This window comes from Dermacentor silvarum, chromosome 5 (genome assembly GCF_013339745.2).
Source record: "Dermacentor silvarum isolate Dsil-2018 chromosome 5, BIME_Dsil_1.4, whole genome shotgun sequence".
Taxonomy (NCBI): Eukaryota; Metazoa; Arthropoda; class Arachnida; order Ixodida; family Ixodidae; genus Dermacentor; species Dermacentor silvarum.
The window spans coordinates 163,258,351-163,285,304 of record NC_051158.1 but is presented as its reverse complement, the minus strand read 5'-3'; the positions used below and the strand labels follow the sequence as shown (position 1 = coordinate 163,285,304).

General features: G+C 45.6%; 1 protein-coding gene across 2 annotated transcripts; it reads right to left on the bottom strand.

Moving 5' to 3' along the window:
- Positions 1-260: 260 nt before the first annotated feature.
- On the bottom strand, positions 261-26,874 carry LOC119453840 (uncharacterized). Of its 2 annotated transcripts, XR_007466708.1 has the most exons (5): positions 26,108-26,874; positions 20,611-20,974; positions 14,534-14,603; positions 4,822-4,954; positions 886-1,015 (listed from the first exon to the last, which is right to left on the bottom strand). XR_007466708.1 is itself a non-coding variant. In XM_037715889.2 (4 exons), the coding sequence occupies exons 1-4, from the start codon at positions 26,752-26,754 to the stop codon at positions 837-839; spliced, it is 1,260 nt and encodes a 419-aa protein (XP_037571817.1). In that variant the 5' UTR covers positions 26,755-26,874; the 3' UTR covers positions 261-836. The 2 variants fall into 2 exon arrangements, 1 of the variants encoding a protein (XP_037571817.1); XM_037715889.2 differs by lacking the exon at positions 4,822-4,954 and having other exon boundaries at positions 261-1,015.
- Positions 26,875-26,954: the final 80 nt, after the last annotated feature.

The window sequence follows — 26,954 nt, the reverse complement described above, 5'->3', positions numbered from 1 at the left end:
AGCGGCTGTCCAGCAAATCAACACTTCAGCCACGATATGATGCGCCCGTGTGAGGGAATGGCAGCGCTAACTTCCTCGCAGGCTAGGAACAATGGCGCACAACAATGCCTCAGGCAGACACGTCTCACTGCGTGTTCTGTGTACTACGTCGACAAACACAAGTGGTGTATGCAAGGTAACATTTAACATCACATTATGACTGTCGTAGGCCGTCAACGCCACCGCCAAATATCGTCGATGAACACAAACCGCACAGAAAGTTTCGCTTACATTGATTCCCATAGTGCATGGGATCTGCATTTATTTTTCCTTTGATCACTTTCTTCCAATGCCAAGTTCATAAACAGCTCATAAAGCTTTCCATCTGTGAAAGTGTGAAGGGACCAGCTCCCCTGGCTGCCCCGCCAAGACAGAGCATCGAGACATCTGCTTCATGTGCTGTCAGAATTTAAACTTCCAGATGTCTTGTGTGTTCAGATGACCTCTCCATATATGACACAATGGGTATGCAAGGTCTTCTTGTTGCACAAGTTGCTTCTAGAGAGGCAGACGGAGCTCTGAAAACTCAAGAAGCATATTCGGGAGTTGCAGGAGTTGTGTGAGGGTGGCTGCCCGAGTCATCTCGAGAGGGGCACTGAAAGGGTTAAACATTCAATCACCCAGTTCATATTCTTCAGAGACAATATTCGTCACAATATCTTTGGCAAGGTCTTGTAGGCTTCATTCAGTTCACATATACACGTTTGTCCTGAATGTGTGCATGTGTGTGCATGTAGATATGGTTAGACTAGCATCGCTTGTTCTCCGTTGAAAGTTTCTCTAGATTTGAACAGCGTTCACCCATTGCACTGCACAGACTTGGACGCAGTTCGGACAACACAACTGGCCATTTTAGAGGCGACTTCCATGCTGCACTGGGTGGAGACGTCCTTGGGGAAGATGAGCTCGAATGCCGCTTGACGTCCAAACTTCCGCACTCCGTCCTGGTCACTTGCATGGTGTCCTCTAGCTTGTCCTGGAAGGAGAGATGCCAAACAGTGAGACAGGCATTGGATAACCGAGACAACAGGAAATTTTTAAACAACCACTTGTTAATCACTGATAGCATGAATGCCTCTGTGGAATGGTGGGTGGAGAATTGGGCTATTGTGCTGGTGGATCCTGTTCGAATCCCACCATCAAACACAATTACTGTATTGAAGCACAGAGGCACAATGCAGGTGAGATAAAAAAAAAGCTTATTTCACCAGACCACTTTCCCTCTCCTACATTCCTTGCAATGTGAGCAACACAGTTGATTTTATTGCTCAAACGTGACAGTACTCGTGCGAGACTCCCTGCCACACCTACTTGGCAAGATGAGACCGTATGCCAAACCCAGAGCAAGACGCAAAGAAGGCCACCAGAGTGCCACCATTACCACTTGCCAGAAATCGCACAGAGCCCAGAACATTAGGAAACAGTGTCCACCACAACATGGAGACACTGAGTGAGTGATATGCTGAGGCACCCAGGAGTGACACTGATGTCAGCATGTGTGCATTATCCTGGTATATCTGTCAAACCCCCTTCCAACTAGGTACCCATGCTGTCTGTCAAGCAGCTATATTTAAAGGCTGCAAAATTGAGCGTTAGGCAATCACCAACCCCTAAGGTTACATCATGATTACTTCGATATTATATTATCATCATCAAGCTATTTTATGTCCCCTGCAAAATGAAAGCCTCTTCCAGCTATTTCCAACTACCCCTGTCTTGCACCCGGTGACCCACCTTATGCCGGGAAATTTCCTTATTTCGTCAGACTACCTAGTTTCTCTGACCGTGCTTCCCTTCTTTTGGAACCCATTTTGTACCTCCAACGGTCCACCGGTTATTAGCTTTACGCATTACATGGTCTGCCCAACTCCATTTTCCCTCTTAATCTCAACTAAAACATTGGCTACCTCTCGATGCTCTCCTAATCCACATTTCTGTCTGTTAACGTTACGCCTATCACTTTTATTTTCACCTGAGCATCATATATGAGGACTAAAACAGGTGTTAGTTCTTTTTTCCATTCTGATAGCAATTGTACAGATGTGCTGTCACTGTTGGCATTAGCATTAACAACACACGCACAGTCCATGCATGGAAGATTAGAAGTCCTCCGGAGATGCGAACTGCGTTTTGCTCCAAAAGCGACAAAGCCAAGTGGACGCACTGTCACTCTCTGCTCAATTGGCTCTTCCGGAGCTAGGGCAGCATTCTGGCTTCCAATTCTGGGGCACGACGCCACTGAAGGGATGGGGCGCTCACCGTTGCTGTACTTCCAGTTTACGTTCTTCGGTGCCTTATCCCCGTGGATTCTCGAACCTTGGCCGCGCTGTCTTGGTCAAGCGTTTCTGTTCCTGCTTTCCAAAGTGCAAGGATGGCCAAGTTTGGTTCCTTTGGCTACTGGCAGCTAGCAACATGATTCATCCACTGACCCCCTCGCAAGATATTGTGCGGGATATATAGGCCAGCCAGGCACCACTTCACTTGGGCACGACGCCGCTGAAGGGATGGGACGCTTATCATTGCTGTACTTCCAGGTTGGTTACTTCAAAGATGCTTCCTGTCTAAAAAGCAGCCATTACTACCTTGTTGCGGTGTCATGCCTGACCGAATTGCGTGATATGATGCGTCATTTATTGCTGTTCTTTTCATGCTTGCGCAAGAAATATGCATGTTTGTTGTTGTTGCTTTCAGGTGATATTGAATAAAATACCGTCCCTAGCGTCGAACAAACACTACAAATTGTCCTTGAAACTGTGCGTAGGCTAGAAGTGGGTCAGAATACATTATTCTGTATAATTAGGTGGCTGAGAGAAACGCAAGATGCAACCGATAAATTAATGGCTTGACCGAGAGAGTGGTCACTTTGGAAGCAAAACTTGTTTCATATGTGCCCACACTATCCAACTTCTCTGATCATGCTAATGGTTCATTCGCCAATTAACTTCAGGCAGTAGTGTCAAGGTGCGACAAAGCTGAGAACAGAATGCGACGGTGCAACCTGTTGCTCTTTGGAATTCCAGACGAGAATAAAGAGAGCTGGGAAACTACAGAAAGAAAAGTTATTGCCCTGTGCAGTAAGTTGGAAATCACAACAGCTAGTTCTCAGTTTCGTAGTTTGAACCAGTGTTGTACACATTCCTGCATGACGTGTTGTGTACGTGCGTGCATCTCTTCAATGCCGTGGAACGTTTACAGAAGAAATGCCGTTCCCTCTGCCGTTCCTTTACAAACGCAACGAGTTACCATTACAGTTCCACCGACCCTTAATGGAACGGTGGCATTACTCCGTTCCTCCCAATCCGGGAACCCCGTTCCGTAAAACACTGGTTTGAACGTGCGCACCGGCTGGGAAAATTTGCTTCAAATAAATGTAGGCCAATAATTGCTAAGTTTGTTTTTTAAGGACAAGCAGGCTATTCTCACCGGTGCATCTAAGCTGAAAACTACTGGGATCTCTATTACAGAAGATTTTTCGCTAGCTACACAGCAGGCACGTAAGAAATTGCTTCAATTTGCCAGAGAAGAAAGTTGTCCTTACAAACTTAATATCAACAAACTTTGCATCGATAATACCACTTCTATTTACAACAGTTGTTCTGACTCCGCAGTAACTTTTCGATAGCTAGTTGCCGATGTGCGCAGTACTAAAGTTCAGCAGCTACCAACTTCACGTACACCTTCACTTTCAGTATCATTTACTAACATCCGCAGTCTGTTGCCGAAACGTGTCCTGCTTGAATCATATCTTGAAGATAGTAAGTCTAATGTTGTATTGCTAACCGAGACCTGGCTTCACGCTGATATATGTGACTCCCTAATCAGTATGCCATTCATCGCCATGGTCGTGCACATAAAGAAGGTGGTGGCGTGTTGGTGGCCATCAATAAAACTATACCTTCCTTTCTTGTTGACACTGACACTGCTCTTGAGGTAATCTGGGTGGCTTGTCCTAGATTATTCGGAAAGTTATTGATGGGTGTATGTTATCGCCCACCTGCCTCTGACCACCTGTTCGTGTCTGCTTTTCAAAAAAGTATTCCCAGGGCTTTTGAATAATTTCCCACTAACAAAATCTACCTATTTGGGGATCTTAACTATTCTGATATTAATCGGTCTCGCTCGTCTTCATCGAGAAGTGAATCAAGTGATCTTATTGAACTGTGTTTAGAGTTTAATCTTACCCAGATTGTTACAGAACCCACTCGCGGCACTAATATATTAGATCTTATCCTCACAACAGAGCCACATAGCATTAGCCCTGTCATGCAGCCAAATGGCTTTAGTAACCATAAACTACTGCAGTCCTCAATTAATATTCCACTGAATTTTGCTGTTGTTGAACGTAAGGTTATTAGGGATTATAAAAAGGCAAATTACGAACAAATGAACAATGAGCTTGAGGTTTTCTTTCACAAAACGTTTCTTCCATCATTCACCAACAGGTCTGTTGAAGAAAATTCAAATTCATTTAGAAATATTATGACACTTCTATTAGATAAATATGAGCCACTAGTCACAATATCTAATGATAAACATAACCCATGGTTTAATAAATCACTTAGATCACTCAGAAATAAAAACAAAAGGTTATACGCTTCTGCTAAACTGCTATCATTTCCTTCATCATGGTCTAAATATAAACATTGTTTAAAATCTAACTATCTTGCAATCTCTGAAGTGAAAAAGAAGTCTTTTTCCACCGATCTGTCCTTGCTTTTACACACTAACCCTAATAAAGTTTTGGCGAGCTATTTCTCGTAATCGTGGCAGTAATATACTTACATTACAAAACACTGACAATGTTCCTGTCTCTGCATCTGGGTGTGCTTCAACTTTCAGTTAGTGTTTTTGCTCCGTTTTTCAGACTTCTCCTCCGTTCCCTGCGTCTCCGACCTTGATTATTGTTTCATGTCCCCTATAAATATTAGTGTTGAAGGCATTCCAAAACTAATACGCGATTCAAAGGTGTCTACATTGTGTGGCATTGACAATATTAATTCTAAAATCCTAAAAAAACACGCCAGCTATGTCCAGTCAGATTTTATACCACATTTTTCAGCAGTCTTTATCAACTGGTCCTCTTCCTGCTGACTGGAAGATAGCAAAAGTTATTCCAATAATCAAGGATGGAAACAGACACTCACCTGGTAATTACCACCCCATTTCACTAACATGTATTTGTTGTAAGCTTCTCGAGCACAGCCTCCCATATTTTCAGCTATCTTGAATCTAATGACTTCTTCTTGCAAAAGCAACATGGTGTTTGTAAAGCATTATCTTGCGACACACAACTACAGTTAAACCTGGATATAACGAAATTGACAAATTCCCGAAAAACTTCGTTATAAAGAGGATTTCGTTATATGCAGGTTCGGCACGAAAATTCGAAAAATAAACGTTTACCATATTTACTCGATTCTAACGCGCCCTCAATTGTAACGCGCACCCGTTTTCGTCGAAGCACTCATCCTTGAAATGTCACACCAGGTACCGGATGCGTGGACGCGTGTCGTTTCGCACAAGTGCGAGGCATCGGAAACGAAGAGCGAGCGTCACGATGGCGTCGTAGCGTCGTATAGTGTTACAGTAGAACCTCGCTGTTACGTTCCCGGGGGCTGCGTTTTCCCGGCTGTTACGTCGTTTTCGTCCGGTCCTGGCACAGCTCCCATAGAACTCAATGCATTGGTAACTCCGCTGTTGCGTCGCAACTGTGGGACCGTTCCCGCATCATACGTTGCGAACTGCCACCCCGCGCCGGCCCGAGCGTCCATTTTGACTTTTCATGTCGCTTGGCTTGGTGGCTTGACGATGGCATTAGCCGCCCAAAGTGCCGGGGGCGACAACTATGACGTATTTTCGGTTTCCACCAGCAAAAGTATGGCCCTTGTGGTCCGTATTTGCTATATAAAGATGGTGTCCATGACGCGTTGTGGCCCTAAAATTGGTTTTGGCTCATAGATATTCCGTATATAAGCGTACGGCCACGCTAGCGGCAAAAAACGCGCGCGTCATGCAGCGAGCGGCAAGTTACCGCGCGTCAGCGCCTTGCCGCGAGGCCACCGTGGCACGCGCGTCTCGCCGCGCGGCAACGTGATAAGATCTCCCGCGCTCTCCGAACGGGCGAGCAACACCGCGAGCGCTTGTTGTTTCATGCGAGAGACGACGATCGTCGATTGAAAACCCGGCGCGGACCGGCGGCGTTCCGGTTGTGATGGCTCCGTGACGTCACCCTCGTCGCTCTTGATTGGTGCTTCATCTCGCGGCACGCGGCATTTGCCGCAAAACCCATTTCGCGCGGCACGCCGCAAGACCCCCGATTCCTGCCGCTATTGCCGCGCGCGGCATGACGCATTGCCGCGCGTTTCTGACGCGCGTTTTTGCTGTGTTTTTTTTTTTTTTTTTGCCGCTAGCGTGGCCGTACCCTAAAGTCCAAGGGCGATAACGCAGTCGCCGCGCGCCGTATGCTGTATGTGCGAGTGAAAACGTGCGAGGGGAGCCGTCCGAGCCGACGACCGTGTCTATATCTTGCGCGCGCAAGAAAAGCAGGGAGGAAGCGCGCCTTCTTCCGTTGCGCTCGAGGCACCGGTGAGGGAGCGAGGGGAGAGGGATAGCGCGGCGGCGCGCGGTCGCGCAGGCCGTATCTTGAAAGCGATCTGCGTTGGGGCAAAGTCTAGCAGTAGGTGCGTCGGCGGCTCGTAGCTTTCTGCGTGCTGTGTGTTCTTGGCGCTCAGTTTGCGTTGAAGCGATAGACAACAGCACGAAGGTCACTTCGCTCGCTTCTCCAGCGGCGCTTCCACACGCCGCCAGCGTTTGACAGCGCGTGTCCGCGCTCATCGAGTCTGATGTGCCACAGCATGTACCAGCGTGTCGGCAACATCAGCTGGAAAAGGAGAGAGTGCCGGCTTGGCGGGCTAGGCCAGCTGCAGCAAGCGGCAGGATCAGATTTGAATGAAGGGAGGGAGGGGGAAAGGTCACGCCCGCGGCGGCAAGATCGCCGGGTCAGGGATGCAGGGCCGCCTCGCACACGCACGCATGCACACGTGCGCTTGCTTCGCATTCCATCGCGGCGGAGAAGGTGCTTCCGGTTGCTGCTCGTGCAAAAATGACAAAATTTGGGGCGAAATCTCTAGGTGGTCGGAGGGGGAAATTCGTTATATCGAGGGGGTCTCCCGCTGCCACTTCGTTACGTAGAGGTCTCAAATACATGTGCTTCTATGGAGTAACGGAGGGGAATCGAAAAACTTCGTTATATCCAGGAATTCGTTATATGGAGGTTCGTTATAAGCAGGTTCAACTGTATAGGAATTTACGTCAGATTCACATTTTGGCATGAATAATAGCAAAATTATTGCCTGCATTTTTTTTTGACAGAGTTGCTCACTGTTCCCTAACAGCTAAATTCACTGCTCTTAGGATTGACTTATTATTTATTATCCTGGCTTCGCAATTTCTTATCTAATCAGCAGCAGTTCGTATCTGTGAATAACTTGGCTCATCTACATCAGTTGTAACGTCAGGTGTGCCCCAAGATAGTGTATTAGGCCCTCTTCTTTTCCTAATTTTTATTAATGATTTGACCAGCAACATTTCTTTCTGCATACGACTTTTTACGGTTTGATTGCATAATCTACAGAACGATTAACTGTCATGGTGACCATCTAACTTTACAAAATGACCTCCACCTAGTTAATCAGTGGTGTGATCATTGGCAAATATCACTTAACACATCTAAGTGCTGCGTACTTTCCTACACTCGTATGAAATCAGCTCTTGAGTTTCCTTACAAAATCTGTTCGGCTGAAGTTCCTCGTGGCACTACTTACAAACATCGTGGCGCTTATTTATGTACTAATCGTGCCTGGTGCACTCACATCGAGAAAATATGCGCTAAAGCGAACAGAACTTTAGGGTTTTTATGTGGCCATCTGCACCTTTCCCGATCTACCATTTGTCAACAGGCCTACACGTCCTCAATTGGAATATGCTTCATCCATCTGGTCTCCTCATCAACAGTACCTAACAGACAAATTGAAATCCATCCAAAAACATGCTGCCCACTTTATAACTTCTAATTACAGACATCAATCTAGCATTAACCAAATTAAATGCGATGTTTCTCTTCCTGACTTGGATTCCCGCCGCTCTGTTGCCCTTCTATGCCTCTTTCATAAATACTACTATAACTCGTGGTCCAGCCGTTTGCCGCTTGAAATTCCTTTATGCACATCTAATCGACTTCATAATCATCTCAACTTCAGGCGCATTTTTGGCTGCAGACAGTCATTCAATAATTTTGCATTGCCGCGCGCCATCGCACTAGGGAATAACCTTCCAAATGATATTGTTTTATTAAAAGATCCTGCAAAATTTCGTGAACAATTGCAACTTCATATGTTCTCTTGACTTTGTATTATAATGTCCTTTTTTGGATAATTACCGGTGTTCCTATTTTCCTTCCAATGCACAAATTGAATTTTTTCTCCTACTATGTACAGTTAAACCTGGATATAAAGAAATTGACAAATTCCCGAAAAACTTGGTTATAAAGAGGATTTCGTTATATGCAGGTTCGGCACAAAAATTCGAAAAAGAAACACTTACCGTATGTACTATTGCTCAAGATTTACCCCCAATAAAGTTGCGATGACCAAAAAATCCCAGTTTCGCCCAAAAGGCAAAGGTCTTTGTGATTGCGACAGCAAATTAGCAGACAGCTATACGAAGTAAGGATAGTACAGTCAAACCTCGTTAATACGTATCCGCTTAAAGTGTAATTGCGGTTTACGTAGTCGCGAAGATTCCCCCACCCAGCCCGCATTGAACCCCACGTATTGGCTGACCGCCGTAGTCGCTCAATGCCCACCAAATGGTTAGTGCGTACTATTTTTCTTGTTCTACATGCACAGGCACAAAATCTGCAAAATCTCATGTGCGCAGACGTTCGATTCTCGAGTTGCGACGCCTGGACGACAGGTCACCAGCGATAGTGAACTAACAACATGGCCACCATCACGTATTTTCTGCCGATTGCCGCGCCCAAAAGTATGGCCTTCGAGATAAGTTCCCGGTAACGCGGAGAAGCTGCCGGTAGGGGGTGCGAATTCGCTGTCGCCGTCGGAGTAGTAACCGCGCAGAAGTACATTTTATTGCGAAGCGCATTTGTGCCGTCCCCATGGACGTCGCTTTGAGGTTCCGTGTAAAGTCCAAACACGGCAACATCGTCGCCGCGTGCCGTATGCTGTGTGTGCGAGTGAAAGCTTGCGGGGGTCAGCTGACTCAATCTCGCGCGCGCAAGGGAGAGGGGGGCGCAAGTGCGCTTCCGCGCTAGGCACGGCGGGGGAGGCGAGAAAGGGAGGCATTTGCTTCGGCGGCGGCCGCCGTATCTTGAATGTGATCTGCGATGTGGAAAAAGTGTGCACCCGTGCGGGTTTATCTTCAAAGCAAACTGCAGACAAGGTCAATATCCCGCGTTTCTTCGTCGAAGCACTCATCCTTCGAATGTCATACCAGGTACTGGATGCGTGGACGCGTGTCGTTTTGCACAAGCGCGAGGCGTCGGAAACGTAGAGCGAGCGACACGATGGCATTGTATAGTGTCACCTAGTGTCAAGTTAGTGAAGTGAAGCACAGAGACTTGCGCAGTAACCATAGAGTGACGCAGCTAGTGCGTTGAAAAAAAAAAAAAAAATACACGTTTTTTTTTTGGCAACATCAACAGGAAAAGGAGAGTGCCGGCTTTGCGGGCTGGGCCAGCTGCAACAAGCGGCGGGGTCAGGTTTGAATGAAGGGAAGGGGAAAGGTCACGCCCGCGGCGGCAAGATCGCCGGGTCGAGGGATGCAGGCCCGCCTCGCGCACGCACGCACATGTGGGCTCGCTCTCGTGCCGTGAATTCGAGCGCGCCAAGCGCGCCGCCGCCGCTGCTTCGCATTCCAGCGTGGTGGAGAAGGTATTTCCGGTTGCTGCTCGAGCAAAAATGACAAAATTTGGGGCGAAATCTCTAGGTTGTCGGCGGGGAAAATTCGTTATATCGAGGGGGTCTCCCGCTGCCACTTCGTTACGTAGAGGTTTCAAATACATGTGCTTCTATGGAGTCACGGCGGGTAATACAAAAACTTCGTTATATCCAGGAATTCATTATATGGAGGTTCGTTATAAGCAGGTTTAACTGTAGTTCCTTTTATGCCTTATTTAATGTCATTTTTCTGTAACACCCCCCCCCCCCTCCCCTACTCAATGCTCCTCTGGAACCTCTAGTATAAATGAATAAATACTGATATGAGCATTGTGCACAACCACATAAGCATTCGTGCTGAGCAGCTGGTGCATACAGCACTGTGGTGAACGTCAAGCTAAATATATACACGAACAGTGAAACCTTGTTGATACGCTCCTCGCTGCTGCTGCGTCACATTTTCGTGGTCCTATCCTAAAGCTCATTGACTCCACTGTATTATGTTCCCATTTTATATGTCACCATTGTACAATTTTCCTGCATCTCACATTGCGTTTGAATGCGGCAGTCGCACAAATTTATAGCTGCAGTGGCGAATTCGCTCTCGCATGTTGCCACGAACACGAAAAATGGATACTTGGGGCTAAGCTTGCCCAGCCCTGCCCAAGGCCTTGCCCCGAAATGCCGGTGCATGCGATTGTCACTCCCGATAAGCGTGTCTCGGCTCAATTGTAGTTTAAGCAAGTCAACTTCACCGCAATACAGCCGTGTCATGCTTTGAAGCATATAAACGGAACCCTAAACAACCCTTCAAAATAATTTTACACATTTGAAACAAATGCGCACATCGCGTAGATAAAGCCGTGACCATCATCTCTCACGAATGCAGCAGTGCTATGCCTGGCACGATCGTCAGGATCTCGCACTCCTCTCCTGGCCTATCCGGTGCCACCTTTGCGAGTCGTGATGCCAACAGGGTGCTCCAGGCGACGTCAGCAGGGGAAAAAGCGTTCGATTGGTTGGTCTTCGAGGAACAACAGTGCCAACATGACGAGAGCCGAATGTGTGTTCCGAAAATGGAGGGGGGTTTAGCCACTGTGCGCCATTGAACCGTTTATCATGCTTCCATTCAGTCGGCGTTGCACGCAGTGCGATTAGGGGTGGACAATAGAAGAGCCTTTCTTCTGCCACGCTGACGCAACCCGTAGCTTTCGCTGCACTGTGTAGAGTTGACGAGCCCATGTGGCAAGGGGAAGAGAGCAGTGAGTGGACAGGGTAGTGAAAGAGAGTGCGAACCGGCGATGGTTTTAGTTCATCAAACGCCTGTAACGGTGCACCATTTCAAAATACTAGTACACATCAGCCACTAAGTAATTTTCAAGCTCAGGGTGGTTTAAGGCCCTCAGCTTATTTGGCCATTTCGAGCTGACAAGTACAGTGCATATAATGTATGCTAACGATTGTGTCTGCTAATTATTACATCCATACGTGCCGTGGAAAGAGCTTAAATTAAACAGGCGCCGTGCTCCCAGCCAGCGAGTCGATGACAATCGAACAAGTGCAGAGTGACACGTGACTTCGAGAATTTTTCAAGGCAACATCAGTTCAATCTGTTGCTTCAACAGACCAATTAAAGTTCAGAGAAATAAAACACACAAACAGAATTTATGTGTTTTTGTTTTACTTAGCAACGTAGCAAGAGAGATGTACTTCCATTTTGTCTGCTTGTTCCCATGCATACAGTCGCACGCGCAGAGAATGAAACTCATTTTCTACCGTGTTTCAGTGCCGCGATCATGCTCTTTCATTCTCTCGCACCTGCCTCAGTGTTCGTGATTGTGGCACTGACTTTTACCGTTAATCAGGTGTTCTCGTGCAGAACACACAAAATCAGTCTGCTGGGTGAAACGTGACAAACGCAACAGCTCACGCACGAGACCGTCACCGGAAGTGTACCAGTGAGCAAAAATGCAAGAGAGCAGAAAGAAAAAGATCACCGCCTTGTCCACTCCGTGATGATGGTCTAACAGTGAGGCTGTGTTAGTCGGCCTGCCGCGTCAGGCTGGCTGCAATGGAAGCGAGCGCCCAAGTTTTAAGTAGCATTCGCGGCCGCTTGGCTGGCCCGAACGGCGCTACTTGCGGGAGTTGGGCCACGTCGGCGTCCACAGCGCTTCTAGCACGTTGCGGGGCATGGGAGGTGTCGGCATCTACGGGTGGACGGCATTCTTAGCACGTTCCTCGCATTTTTTTATGACGTTCCCAGACAACAGTCCCTGACCACAGCTCCATATATACAACCAATGCTAACGCGAACTCCAGTCACACCCCACTCCTCCGTTGACCTACTTTTTTCGTACACCGCCACTGGTTGGCGCACCTCCAAGCTCTCTCCCTACAACGCGAGTATTGGACAGCGCGACTTATGTCAACCCACCTCCCCATTCTCCTTTTTATCTGCACCCCCTCACAGCATTCTCACAGGGTTGAGCTCTTCTTTTCCTCTCCTCCCCCGCTAGGTCAACTAGTTTTTAGTGAACCGACAACGGCGGCACAGGGTCCACAGAAACAGCTTCGTTGTAAAAGATGAAGACAGGGCCCGAAAGATAAACGTCATGCAATTCTCCGGTCCTGGTACGGAGGAACACAGGGAAGCAATTTCGGTTCCGGAGGCAAGATGGGGAAAGTGGAGAGAGTGTCTATGTTGGTGGTGATGCTCGCCTCCTGAAATCATGGGTTCGTGGCACTTGAAATATTTCTATCTCTGCTATGAATGAACTAATTTGAAAAATTCTTACAGTAGAAGACTCCTTAGAGGGCACGTAAGAACTTCCAGTGTATAACCAAAATTTGCTTTGTGGTCTGGTAAGGGGTCCTTTAAGAGTGGGAAGGAGCTACTCTCATGGAACACAGTACATCTCCCTTATACATGAGCGCACATGCCGTCTGCAGTCACAGTATGAGCACTGAGACGTCTAATAACTGTGCTGGCAGCCATTCCGAGCTGCTCCTGTCGTTGCTGCGCCGACTTGGGGCCTTGCGCACTGTTACTTTTTTTTTCTCCGCGGTCCCTTGAAAAACATATCAACAGAGTTGTACTGTAATCCTTTCTTTAGGCGCTGACAACGCTGTTGATTCTCCTTCAATCTCATCTCGAGCATCGTTGAAGTATGACACCTGCAGGGCTGCTGGCACGCTCCTCACACTGCCAGCATTTTGAAAGGCCTACAGCGCATCGCTATCCCTTGCTATGACTTTCAATGCTTCACCTTTGGGTGAAGCGACATTTTTTGGTAGTTACAAGCACACGAAGCCAACAGACAATGAAACTGAAGAAGGCATAGGGGAAGTTAACTATTCTTTCTTGATTGAAATGCAGAAATACTAAAGAAAATTGAAATGAATAAGGACGCTCCTGCCATGTATATGAAAACTCTGAACCACCTCCAGATGCGCAGTGCAAGACAGTGACAGCAGAAGCAGCAGCAGCAGCAGTGGAAAAGTCGAAGGAAGCGGCAAAGAAAGCTTCGCTTTATAAGACAGCTTGATGCCACTGGGAGCTGAACCCACAGATTCGGCATTACACAAGCAATACTCTACCATTAAGCTACCTCGCCAGCCATCCCCCCTTGCCCTATGCATTTTACTCAATATTTGCATATTCATAATAGATCTGGTCCACAGTGTGTTGGCCAGTGCCACGCACGGCCATAGTGGGAGGATGTATAACATCCTTTCATCCGCAGGTAAGCTGTCAATTGTGTTACACCACAAGACGTACCCGGGTCTGCAGACGAGCATATGCGTACCAAGTAGAACACTTTTGACGTTACTCGTACATTTAGGTAACTGAGTAGGGAAATTGCTATTCCAAAAGCAGAGAACACGGAACTAGAATGGACAGACCAGGGAACACTTACACGAACAGCAAAGTATTAAGAGGTTTGAGTACAATACTAATGGTACAGTCAACAGGGTGGGGGTTAGAGAAGCAAAAGTGAACATCACAGGGATCGATGGAGCAGAAGCATAAGAGAAACAGAATGCACTCAGTCACAAGCGCTCAAATGGTGGTCTTCGCCAGTCAGATGTTCGCACTTCTGGCAAAAGATATGCAGCTTTTTATGACAAAGTGACCTGCTTATTGATACAAAGAAAGTGGAAGACTTTGCACTGGCTGCTGCTCTGTTCTCACTCCAAATTTACAAGACCGCATTGGTCTGATGCACATTGCCCAGAGAAGCACTTGATTTCCTTGTTTGCCTAGTGCATTCATTAAAACTTAAAAAATACCATTGTACCTGCACCTTGCTACCGGAGAAGTGAGCTGCTACACAGATGTGGAGTTGCTTAGGTGCTCGTTTCAATGTGAATAGTTTGCTTTTTTTATTGATTGAATAATGTGGGCCAAGCAATCTTATGAAATTTAAATAAAGTGAAAGCACAACCAAGTACAAGGTCTTCTAAAGCTGCTAAAATAAACATGCACATCACTATACTGTAGCCTGTAAGAAAGAGTCAAATATTGATCACTGGTCACTAACCTGCAACTGACTGACTAGAAGCCGATGAATCACGTGTCCTCCTTTCAACATCTTCATCATCAGAGGAACCCTGCAAGGCAGAAGTGGTCACAAGCAACCTCAAAACACCATTGAAAGCATTCACACGATACACCCCAAGTTGCTTTGACAAGCTTGGACTGACATTAAAGGGCATTGAATGAGCACTGCCATGACACACATAGTTCAGCACACATATCTATATTCGTGCTGGCTTTATAGCTACTCCCTCAAAGAAACACAAAATTAAGTTGTTTATTTAGAGACACGTGCCAGACTCCCGATGCCACCACACACAGCTGTCGACACCAGGCATGCCTTCTTGTCTTGCTCTCTCGTGTTCATTACACGATAATTAAAGAGAAAAATAAGTAGGGTTGTATTACAAAGATAAACTCCTAAGATACCAGAAAAGCCAGGACGCCAGATAATAAAATGCGCAGTTTCACCCAAAGGGTGAAGCACTGACAGTGATTGCAAGGTTTAACACTGTGCTTGAATTCCACGGACGGTGTTTTAAGCGTACGTGAATGCGAACGTAAGCGTATGGCGACTTATGTTAGCGTGCCAACATTTCTGGCACCCTTAATAGCTTTAACATGTCGTGTAAAGCCTGCGATGGCATTGGACAGGTGCCACTATGCTACCTGCCAAAAGCGACGCCACTGAAGTTACATCACTTTAGGATTCTGAGCCCTAACATTGTTTTGCTCTTTTTAGTACTCTGAGAATATTTAAGATGAAAGACAAGCGTTGTAAATGAAAATTTTCGTAACTTTTACATGCTGCAACCCTAAAAAATTCTGAGGAATGAGTCAAAAAAGATGAGACCTGGTTTGAGCAAATATGGCAGATGAATGGTATGGCATCCATCTTGCATATATAGCCATAAGTAACGTACGACTTACATATACATAAATATGTAGGGAACATCAAGGCGATGCCAAAAATGTGCCTGGATTTCCTTATACTAATTGGTATCACAACAAAACAAAAAAATAGCTGGCGACACTGCCTTGAAGTTCCTGTACCACCTTGCATTGACATGCTAGATTTCGACGGCACCTGCGCAGGACCAGTTTTGTAGGTAAATATGGTCGACATGACCTTCTCAAGGAAATCAAGTTTAAAAGAACTTTTACTGCGCCACAATGGCCCGAATATGAAAAAGTACACTGACATCACACGAACGTAACACCACTGGGGCTCTGGCAGCATATTCAGAAAATGTAAGTCTGACATTCACTTTCTCCAGTAATCAACGAGCAAAATAAACGAAAATGGACTTTTGAGAATACTCTTCACCAGCCAAATCTAATATAGTGTTTCTCTTTAGTGACGCTTCAAAAACCATTGAAATTTTATTGCATTCCTTGTCGATTCACTTAAGACATCTTTTGTTAGATGGATGTGAACACATTTTTGTTTTCAGTTCTCCGCTGTAGATATTTATCGTGGGACTAAAGTTTCTAAATTAAGAAATGGGGTGGGAAAGGCAGGGAGGTTAACTGGAAGAGCTTCTGGGTTGCTATTTTGCACTGGGGGAAGGGTAACGGGAAAAACATACAGTGTAGACCGCTTATAACGTAAGTCGCCGGAGTCGCGAATATCTGCACTATAAGCGGTACCACACTATAACCAAAACAACGATTTTCAAGCCCGGCACGTATGCAAAACATGTAGATCAAGCATGTAGACAGGCTTTGTACCATCGCGCGCACATCGCGATTACGTTTTCGCCCGTGAGCTGGCGAAAACCTAATCGCGATGTAGCCGGTGCTCTTCAAGCTCGACAGCTTTGCACCGAGTCAAATCGAAACGGTTTGCTGCAACCGCTGCGGAAAAAACCGTGACCGCTATCGACGCGATTATGAACGGCGACATTGCGGTGCTGAAGGCACGCGCCCGACGCACGCACCAAGTCTGGACGAGTCAACTACCATTCGCTGCAACAACTGCAGTTGAAACTGCGGTCGCTATCTATGCGATCATCGATGGCGACGACGCAGTTTTTTAGGCACGCGGCCGACGCACGTACCGAGTAAAAACGAAGCTATATACTGTTCGCCGCAACCGCTGCGGAGAAAACTGCGGTTGCTATCGACGCGATCGTGGTTGACTACGCGGTTACAAAAGCCCGCGGCCAACGCGGTGTTATGCGCGGCGGTAAACGCGAGAATACATGCTTTAAAGACTCAAATAGGCTCGAAGCGTTCCGGCGTCTGGCGTTGCTGTCATTCACGTACGATTTCAACTGATGGCTGTGGCGATGCGGACTCCGCCGCTTTGTTTCGGTCGGATGCTAGCGCCGTTCTTGCTCTTCTGCGTTGCACATTTGCGGCGCTCCTCGCTCACCGAGCTCCGAAACTAGTCCGAATTAACCGAAGTGCGACCAAATAAGTCCGAACTAACGAGAGTTTGATTGCATTTAATAATGCATACGCCGACCGGGACTAGAGGACGAGTCCGAATTGTTTTCCGAATTAACGAGGGTCGACTTAACGAGGTTTTACTGTAGCTACAAACTAAATTTGCGGAACACTGCTTAAACTGACAGCGTTGCTGGTGCGATATATCTGCACTTCACGACACGCATCGCGATGGGTGCACAGAAACTGAAGCCGTGTTCAGTGCAATACGCACCGCTGATAAGCAGCCGAGCAAAAGGTTTCCCCGTCGCCTAGACAACCTACGCGCGCATTTTTTCCGTTTGTTTGCTCCGCATCTCGTGCTCCTCCTCCGCATCGCCCTTGTTGATCTCCTCTCCCATCGGTGGGCGCACCTGGTTTAGAAGCGTGCTCGCTACCGCCCTTGTCGGCGAGATTTTCCCGTGGAAGCTGCATTATAACCGGTATTTCGTCTCACGCGGCTGCACTGTAAACGGTATGCGTATACATTGAGTGCTATGGGAAAATTAACGGGAGTCTGAAAAGACCGCACTATATCCGGTCCTGCACTATAAGCGGTTACGTTATAAGTGGTCTATACTGTATATGGAAATAATAGTGGAGAAAAAAGGAAAGGTGCGAAATTTTTTTAATAATGTAATAAATAGTGAGAACTATAGTCTCTCTCTAATAGGCCACTCGAACATAAAAACTCCAAGAGTGCCTTGATAGAGTTGTGGCGTAACGACTGTAGAGGCCAGCGTTGCAAGATGTCCTACTCTCAAAGCGGTCGGTCGTCAAGACGGACCGCTTTCACATTGCAGTCATACAGTTCACAAATGTCAAGCCGATTGATTTGCAAATTGGCTGCTTGACGAGTTTATTAATTTGATGGTTAAAAGCAACACAGGAGCCATGAGAGATTCCGTAGTGCAGGGCTCATGGTTGATTTTGACCACCTAGAGTTCTCTAATAAGCAACAAAATCACTGCACACAATCATTTTTCACATTCTGTCCCCAACAAAATGTGATTGCTTTAGCCGGAAATCACACTCTCAACCTTGTGCTCAGGCTGAGAACAAACACCGTAGCCATTGAGCAACTGTAGCAGACAATGCGAAGTCAATGATCAGGAGAGCAGTGCCCACACTTTCTAGCTGAGGCAGTGTAATTATGCAGAACGTAGTTTGATCCACATACCTACTGGCCCAAGCGCACGAACTGCAACTTTCAGCTAAAGAGGCTAACAATTATTGAGCTACACTAAACGGTGTTTTAACTAGTACCTGTTTCAACATCACCAATTATTTCGTTTGGTCTTCACAAAAGATAATGGCATCATGCCGGACTTAGTTCCACGGACTGTTTCCACGGAGGCTCACTTGTTATCACAGACGGTGGTGTTCTTAACCTTCTTCCTGCCCTAGACACTAAAAAAGCATGTGGTCTGGACAATATACCCAACCAATTTCTTAAAAGGCACGCACAGTGGTGCAGCAGATACCTCAGCCTTATTTTCCGTAAATCCCTTTCAACATCAAAACTACCCAAAGATTGGAAAATAGCTAAAGTTATTCCGATCTACAAATCGGGAGATAAATCCACTGAATCAAATTTCAGACAAATATCGTTAACGAGCATGGCATGCAAACTACTCCGAACATATAATTCTAAAACATTTAACTCTTTTCTTTGAAAATGAAGGCATCCTGTCCCCTAAACAGCATGGTTTTCGCAGAGGTTTAACGACCCATAACTCAATTAACCGAAGTAAAACACGATCTCGCGCTGGGTATTAACAATCGCAGCCAAACGGACGTAATCCTACTTGATTTTTCTAAAGCGTTTGGCTGTGTTTGTCACACCAGGCTAATAACTAAACTAAAAAACGTTATCAGAGAAGGAGAAATTGTTGCTTGGGTTTGTGGGTTTTTGTTTAATAGGTCTCTGTTATTTTCAAACATATAGCACCAGATATAGTTCCAGTTACGTCAGGAGTGCCCCAGGGTTCCGTGCTCGGGCCCTTGTTATTTCTCGTGTATATTAATGATATAAATACTAATATAGACTGTAAAATAAAGTTATTCGCGGATGACTGTATCATTTATAGAGAAATTAAAAATGATCAAGATCACTACTCCTTTAACAAATCACTTAGTACTTTTACAGAATGGTGCTCAGACTGGCAGATAATAATAAATGTAAAAAAATCAGCATGTATGACGATAATGAGGAAAAAAAGAACCTTCAGACTTTTGCTACACTATAAATGGCACAGCTTTGACTAAAGTACAGAAATATAAATATCTAGCTTTAACAATAATGGCAGACCTAAGGTGGGACGAGCATATTGACCACATTACTTCATCTGCTATGCAAAAGTTATTTTTTCTTCGCAATCACTTCAACTGGCACCCTTGTCAACAAAACTCCTAGCATACAAAACATTCGTTAGGCCGATCCTCGAATACGGGAGCACTATGGTTTCCTCATACCCAGACTAACGTAAAGAAAATAGAAACAGTACAAAGGAAGGCCATTCGATTTATCAATAACAAATTTAGACGGGAAGACTCTCCCACTAACCTTCTAGCTATTTCTGGGCTCCTTACACTAGAAGCACAAGCAAAACAGGCACGTTTAAAATTTCTTTATCAAGTCCTGCATAATTATTGCAAAATGATATTTAAAATTACATTTCCTATTGACAAACACGACCTACCAGGCACAAACATACAAATACCTTAGTAGAGTATAAATGTAATAATGATGTGTTTCAATATTATTTTTTTCCGGTTGCCATCCCCGTGAATGGAATATGTTAACGCCTGTCACCGCTAATGCTGAGTCACTGTCTGTTTTAATTAAAAATTGAAAAAAAATTCGTAGCAGGTTAATATTGCTAGTGCTATTATTTGATCATGCAAACCAGCATGTTGTTGTACTCTGTGTAAGTAGCCGTGTATGCAGTGTATAATGCCTGAAGTGCCATTTTAATCTATCTTGAAAATTAGCATGTACTTGTATTTGGTGTATATATTATGTACCTTAAATTGTCTATGTGTAAAGTGGAAAGTTGATGTCATACATGTATTACTTGATCTTTAACGGGATGAGCGTTCTTTGTATATGTACATATATACAGGGTGTCCAAGCCATCACGCAGCACGATTTAAAAATAGAGGGATGGCATTACGCGAAGCAAACCTAGTGTGTATTGTTTCCAGTACAGTGGAGTAGCCGCCAGTAATCTTTTTGTTACTGAGATTTAATTACTAGGTAATTGTAATTAATTATCTAACTCGAGAAGTACTGTCCTAATTATCAAAGTGTCAATGAGAAAATTGTAGAGCAACATGAAAAACTCCCAATGCAGCTTTCTGTTGCTCAATACGTGCTACATAGAAGCGTTTTTCCGAGCGTGAAAGAAGCACGCGAATACAGGCAAAGTGCCTCGAGCGGCCATCTCGCTGATGGTGCCATTGCTCGAGTGTGAAGGTTCAATGTGGACAGCAGCCATTACTTTAGCGAAGGGACGACCAGGTGTTTGAAGAAAGGCAAGCCTTGTACCCTTGATGTTCCTCTAAGTGTGTGCATCACATAGATTCAGTGGTCCTAGAAACGTGTGAGCCGATTCTTGCAGAATGTGCCCACAAAGTCTGATGACTCACCAAAAGTGCTGCACTCTTTGCAGTAGAATTCTTGTTGGGGACTAAACTGCACCTTTCTTCAATTGGGTACAGCGTTGGCACCACACCCGCTATCAGACGTTTGCTATAGCCCACGCTGAAGTCACATAGTCTCTGGAACCTGAAGCAGCGAGCCGTAAAGTGTAGCGAGCACACTAAGCTGATCTCGTTGATCGGTGGGTTCCAGTCGCGGGCACCACCACAGGGGCACCCTCGCACAAAGTCAATCCAAGCCTGGCGCTGGGACGGCTTGGCCGGCAAGGGGTATAGGATGGAACTGGGTGCCGACCGCGAGCTGCAGCCTGGCACGACACACTGTGGAGTTCTCGGCACAGCATCTGCACAGCTGTTCAAATGGATGTGTGCTATAGCAAAACTCTGGCAATCATGCCCAACTCATGTCACTGCCAAGACAAATTTCTGGCTTTTGTCGAGTGTTTGGGCTTAAGAGGAGAGACTTGGGCTAGCTGCTCCTATCTTAGTCCGATGACTGACAATTAGCAAAAAAATGGCATTGATTGCAAACATTATCAAAACATAAAAGCATCATGCAATATATGCAGATTCTCGCATTGTTAACCATTTTCTAGTGATTACTATTGCATGTAAACAGCACAACTACATTGCCTTGCCCACTGGAAGAATATCATACCTGTTTGTAAAAAGAAATCACTATTAGGATACTGTGATATGCAGTGTGAAAGATGTACTATGCAGGTGCAACTATGCAGGTGCAGTGATGATGCCACATCAATTGCTGTTGCTTAGTCTCACATTTACATCGACGAAGCACTCCTGGCTCCTTATCCTCTGCTAACGATGTCCATTTTACATTGTAGGCTTTGATACTTTTGGGGCTGCACGAGACAAAGAAGAGATGAAGACAACATCTAGAGGGGTACTGCTGTGTATATAACAAAGTCCAATGAAATTTAGCCTTGGCCTAATGAACCTAGCAACTCCAAGCAACCGCAACTCGTAGAACCTAGCAATTGTAATACACCAAGTTAAGGGCTGTTTAATAGGTTATGTCATCACTATAGTCTGTGCAAGCAACTGCTTTTTCCCTCACAGAACATGTCACAAACACATAATTACATTCAAGTTGCTGTTCCACATTACAGACCAACTTAATTTCTAAATTCATATCCGCCACAAACATACGAGTGGAATAATCTACCCGCATCATTTACCACTTGTGAAAGCCACGTAGCACTCGTGAAGGTACTAGCTAACATTGTATGAAACTACCGTTTGTAACCTGTACGACTGTTTCTATATTTTTTTTTGTTGACTTAGTCTAACATGGTATAGTTATTAAGCTCGCCTGTGGTTTTCTCGTCATGACCGTGATCCTTTCAGTACACACGGACACCTTTCTGTGGCGATGAAAGAAAAGCCACAGGGGCGGAGCTTCTGCACATGTGGCTGCACTGCGTCAAGTAGTCCGGTATGACAGCATTTTAGTTACTTGGAACAGATAATGAATCAGTGTGGCTTCCACATGCGAATGTGTCCCATTACGCAAACACAGAAGACAAAAGCAAAAAAATAACTCAAATTTACCACCCAGAAATGTACTTTGTCTTACGTCGCTGTTGTAAGCAAGATGTTTATGTATCCTGTTTTCCAGTTTAGGTTAACGCGGATGTGACTGTGGGACCTTTTTTCAGGAGCACCCTTATTTCCGCACTTTGTCTCCGTAGCTTTCCCTTCATTGGCAGCAAAAGTTGTCCGCAAGTGTAAAATAATTCTCACAGATATGCTGTGACCTTTTGCTTTGCATCGATAACACATTTTGTTATGACTATTTTGTGTTACCACTTCCCTCTGTAATGACTTTTGGCCTTGAGGGTGTTCTAAATTTAAAAATCGAACAGTTTCACCCGAAGGGCAAAGCATTGAAAGCAATAGGATGATTTTTAGATCCTCAGACAGTTATAAATAAGCACATGCAGGGGTGACATGTTCTTAACAATTGCTTGGCCTCATCATTGCCTCAAAGGCCATGTTGATTGTTTTTATGCCCTACAGCATAGATGGCAGCCATTTCGTCAGTGATGGAGGGGCACGTTTATTGGGGTCTTTGTTTTCTACTACATAAAGGCAGCACTTTGTAGGTGCTCGAAGACCACGTTTTTGGAATTGAGCACTTTTTGGCAGATTTGTGACGATGAAGTCTATCGTTTGTGGCAATGACAAGTACATATATAGGGAGTCATTGTTAAGCAATACAGACTTTTTATAAGGCTATGACCGTGAGACACCTGTCATCTATGCATATGAGCTCTACGGCTAGACGGCAATACTTCGCTGCTCTTCAAGTTACTCTAAAAAAATTATCCAACAGTTAATATTTTTTACTAACTTAAGGGCAGTTGTTTATAAGGAACAACTTATTAAGTTGTTGTTTATGGCATACCCATTTTATAGAAATACAGAAAATCGCACGCAATTTCAGATATTGATCATTGAAATTGCTGAATTCAGGCAATATCGAGACTGAACGCATCCGGCTGCACGTCAGACAGCAACGCCCCATCATGAAGTGTGGGGGGAAGTTTGAATGATAGCATGCAGCGGCTAATCCTGACCCGGCACACAGCGGCACATGCTTGCCAGGCAAAATGTGCCGTATCAGTAGGTGCCGCCCACTGGCTGAGACGTTCCGTTTCAAGCTTCCTCGCGCTTGCTGTCATGGGATGTTTCGGTCAGATATGATAGCGGGGCCACCTTTTCTGTGCTCCCGCAGCAATCAGTTTCGATATTGCCTGGATTTACCCTTGAAATTCGATGATAAGTATCCCAAATTAGGTGCGACTTCAATGATTGAAAAGAAATAATAATAATAAGGGCGCATTAAAATGTGACTGCCTTCAAACTTGCCATTTAAACAATTGCCCCTAGGGCACTAATAAAAGAGTTAATAAATTTTGGTTATTAGTTTTCTGCAGTTCACTTTATTAGCAGCAAAATATGTCTGCCTCACTTAGGAAGTTGTTTGAAAAAACGCCAAGTTCAATGTGTTTTTCGCCTTTTTATAAAAATCCGTATTGTCTAAAAAAAGAATGCCCTGTATATGCAATAGTGAAGAGATAGAAAGAGGTTCTCGCGCTTAAAACATGAAGCAAATTGGTTGAAAAAGCTTTAGAAGGGTTTTGAATTGATTGAAGTAAAATGATAAGCCTCAAAAAGAAAGCAAGGTAAGGCCACTTTTGGTGAAATGATAAAACGAACGGGTTAACGAACACCCTAATTACTGTAATTGCAATATTGCCGACTGATCTTCATTTCCAATAATGCAGATCACAACTTCTTCACAGTGTTTAATGTTGCTAGACGCTCCACATCTGTAACTAAAGGTTCCACATTACAGAGCACTATCAGCTTTGTTCAGCTGCAAAAATGAAACTTGTTAACTTCACCGTGGCCACTGACTTGAACGAGAAATAACTGTTACCGTGATTACATATCGGTTCTCATTAATGGGTACGCAAGGGGACACTGGTAAACATAATCTGCAATGAAAAAGAGCGCAACTGTTTTTTGCTCAACGACATGTTGATGCGATTCACTGCGATTTGCTACTTGAGACGAGTCCCATACAAGTTTCTCAATCGTTGATGTCGAATTGTGATGTCCGGACACCGACTCGTGACAGCGTTGCATCCCATAATACTTCGCTGAACCCATCTTACCATGAATGTCGATGTTATTGTGATTAGAATTCAAGTCACGTAGTGACACAACGTACTTCCACTGCCAGAACACCATGTATGAGGGTTGTGTACAACCAGGCTCCTCTCTATAGCTTCCCTTTGAACATGCTGCAACACAAAGCCATGTCTCTGCGAAGTTTGTACGTGGCTTTTTTGTGAATACAGACAAGATTGCCAGAGTAAATATCACATGGCTTCGATTTCGGCCAGCCCTAAAAAAATTTGTCAACATTCTTCTTTTTTGGGGGGGCATTGGTGAGCGGCCCAAGTTGGTCCAACGGTTCGGTTGAAATGCTGCTCCCTCAAGACAGCAGCCCAATGCTCTACCCATTAGACCATGAACAACCCAGTGATCCAAGTTAGCTGGAAAACAGTTTTAAAAACATAGGCTGAGATTGACAGACACTGGAAAGTGCTTAATGTATGCCGAGAATGCTAATCGCATTAATAATGCACCAAATGTCCACTGTGGCCTTTCATCAAAGCATCGCTGTAGCAGTGATCTGGCAAAATATATCGACATTTTCTTGACTGGAATTTTCCCAGTAAACTTCATCCTTATCTCCGCACATTAGCTGGAGGAGCGGCTAATCTACTGTACGTGAAAAAGTGACCCAAACATGGAGGGCTTGCAAGCGTGTCAAAGAAATGTCACAGAAGAGTGAGCTACTCGATTACCGTGACGAGCTGTGTACGCAGATTCTATTGAACAGCTCAGAGAAAGCGCTATATGAAAATACAGGTCATAACATGCTGTAGGTGCGTTTCCACTGCTGGGAGTGCCACTACTCCAGCACAAAGATTCTGGTGACTTTCATGCGGTGAACGTGCCCCAGCCTACACTTCTCTTTTAGGACGAATGCAAGGGGGAGGCGAATAATTATGCCATCGATTTCAAGTCCAAAAGCTTAATTTGTGCCATTGTGGTTGCTCTAAGCAAGAGAGCACGTGCGGTCGTGATGCTAGCACAACATGGGCAGAGCAGTCCGTCCACACCAGTGCTGAGACAACCTGTCGCGAGAGACGCGATTGTTCTGCTATGATGCGTCACCTAGGCAGTGTGTGCACACCACACTCATGGCAGCAGTGGTAGACAACACGCTGCCTCCGCTGCAGAGCCAATTTAGCGGAGCATGAAGGTGCACTTCTTGGCTTCCTCACTTACAGCCAAACACACTGAATGTTATGTCGATACTATTACAGCACAATGGTGGCAGCAATGCATCTCTAGCATCAGTACAATTGCGATTGCTAAATAAATAAATACATAACTTAGTAAAAATTAGTGGATCCCATGCACCTTTGGGAATCGGTGTTCAGCGACGCTTTCGTCGATGCTTCAATAAAACACCTTTCTGGGCTAGTTACTAGTGCAGGATTAATCACCAGAATTGTGGTGCAGCAAAGGAAGAGGGACGACCCAAACAACATGTCACAACAGTGCGTCTGCCCATGTTGCTTCAGTCATCTCTCGTCTTTTGCTGCACTACAATTCTGGTAACCAATCTTTTGTAGACAAATGTTATATGAGTATCACACGGCGCATTTTCTGACTGCGATCGAGTCCAATCCGTATGGACTGACTTTCTCGGTAACGATTGGCTTCTTTGCACAAGCTGCGGGAGGGAGCCAATCGCGGTCGATAATTTGGATCCGGATTGGGCTTGATCGCGATAGAAAGTGGCCTTGAATCGATTAGTGTTGGATGTATGCTCGCCGCCAGTGCAAACGCGACACAAATGCACATGTTTTGTACGCACGGTGAACGTGTCTGTTGGGCTGCAAACGAGACGCACTGCAGCCGCAACGCTGCCACCCGCTGTTGTACCGCTTCTCGCTTCTGCTTGTAATGCTCGTCGCGCTGCTGCTCCGTCATGGCTGCCACACGTCGTTGTTCAGCTTCTCGCTTCTGCTTGTAATGCTCGTCGCGTTGTTCGTCCGTCATGGACGCCACGCGTCGTTGTTCCGCTTCTCGTTTCTTCCTGTTGTGGTCGTCATGCTGCTCACCAGTCATCGCCGCCATGCGTTCACTTTCTCGTCTGTGGTTACATTGCTCAGCGGACTTCCTATGACACCTTGTTTGACGCTTCGCTTCGAGCATGACCTCCCGTTGCTTCTCGTCTAACGTCGCCCGCTTGTTGTGGTGCGCTTCGAGCATCGCTTCTCGTCCCTCCTCGTCCAACATAGCCCGTTTCTTCTTACGTGCTTCGTATCTCGCCTGGAGCATCGCTCTTCGCTGCGAATCGTCCAACGCCGACTTTTTACGCCACCTTGCTTCCCGTATCGCTTGGAGCATCTGCTCACGCGCGGCGCCGCATTTTGCTGCATAACGGATTCTCGCCTGCTCTGCGCGACGCTTCTTACGAGCCTCTTTTTCTTCTTCTGTTAATATGAGCTTCGGACCCATATTTGGGAGAACACCGGGACACCACCTCCCTATGAGGACCAAATCCAAGAACCACAACTCCCAATTATTTGAAACACCGGCATCATACACAACAGCTGGCCAGACAACAGCTGGCTTTCCGCGGCTCTGCTTCGACCGCGGTGATGGCTTCGATCATGACTTCGACTACGCATATGATGATCACGTGATGATGATAATGA

Bases quoted from the DNA above. Each gene is read 5' to 3' on its own strand.
- LOC119453840 (XM_037715889.2), bottom strand. From the start codon at position 26,754: ATGGGTCCGAAGCTCATATTAACAGAAGAAGAAAAAGAGGCTCGTAAG. The intron at 14,604-20,610 runs GTGAGTCATCAG...TCTGCCTTGCAG, and splicing joins CAAAGAGTGCAGCACTTTTG to GGTTCCTCTGATGATGAAGA. The intron at 1,016-14,533 runs GTTAGTGACCAG...CTCTCCTTCCAG, and splicing joins TTCTAGTCAGTCAGTTGCAG to GACAAGCTAGAGGACACCAT.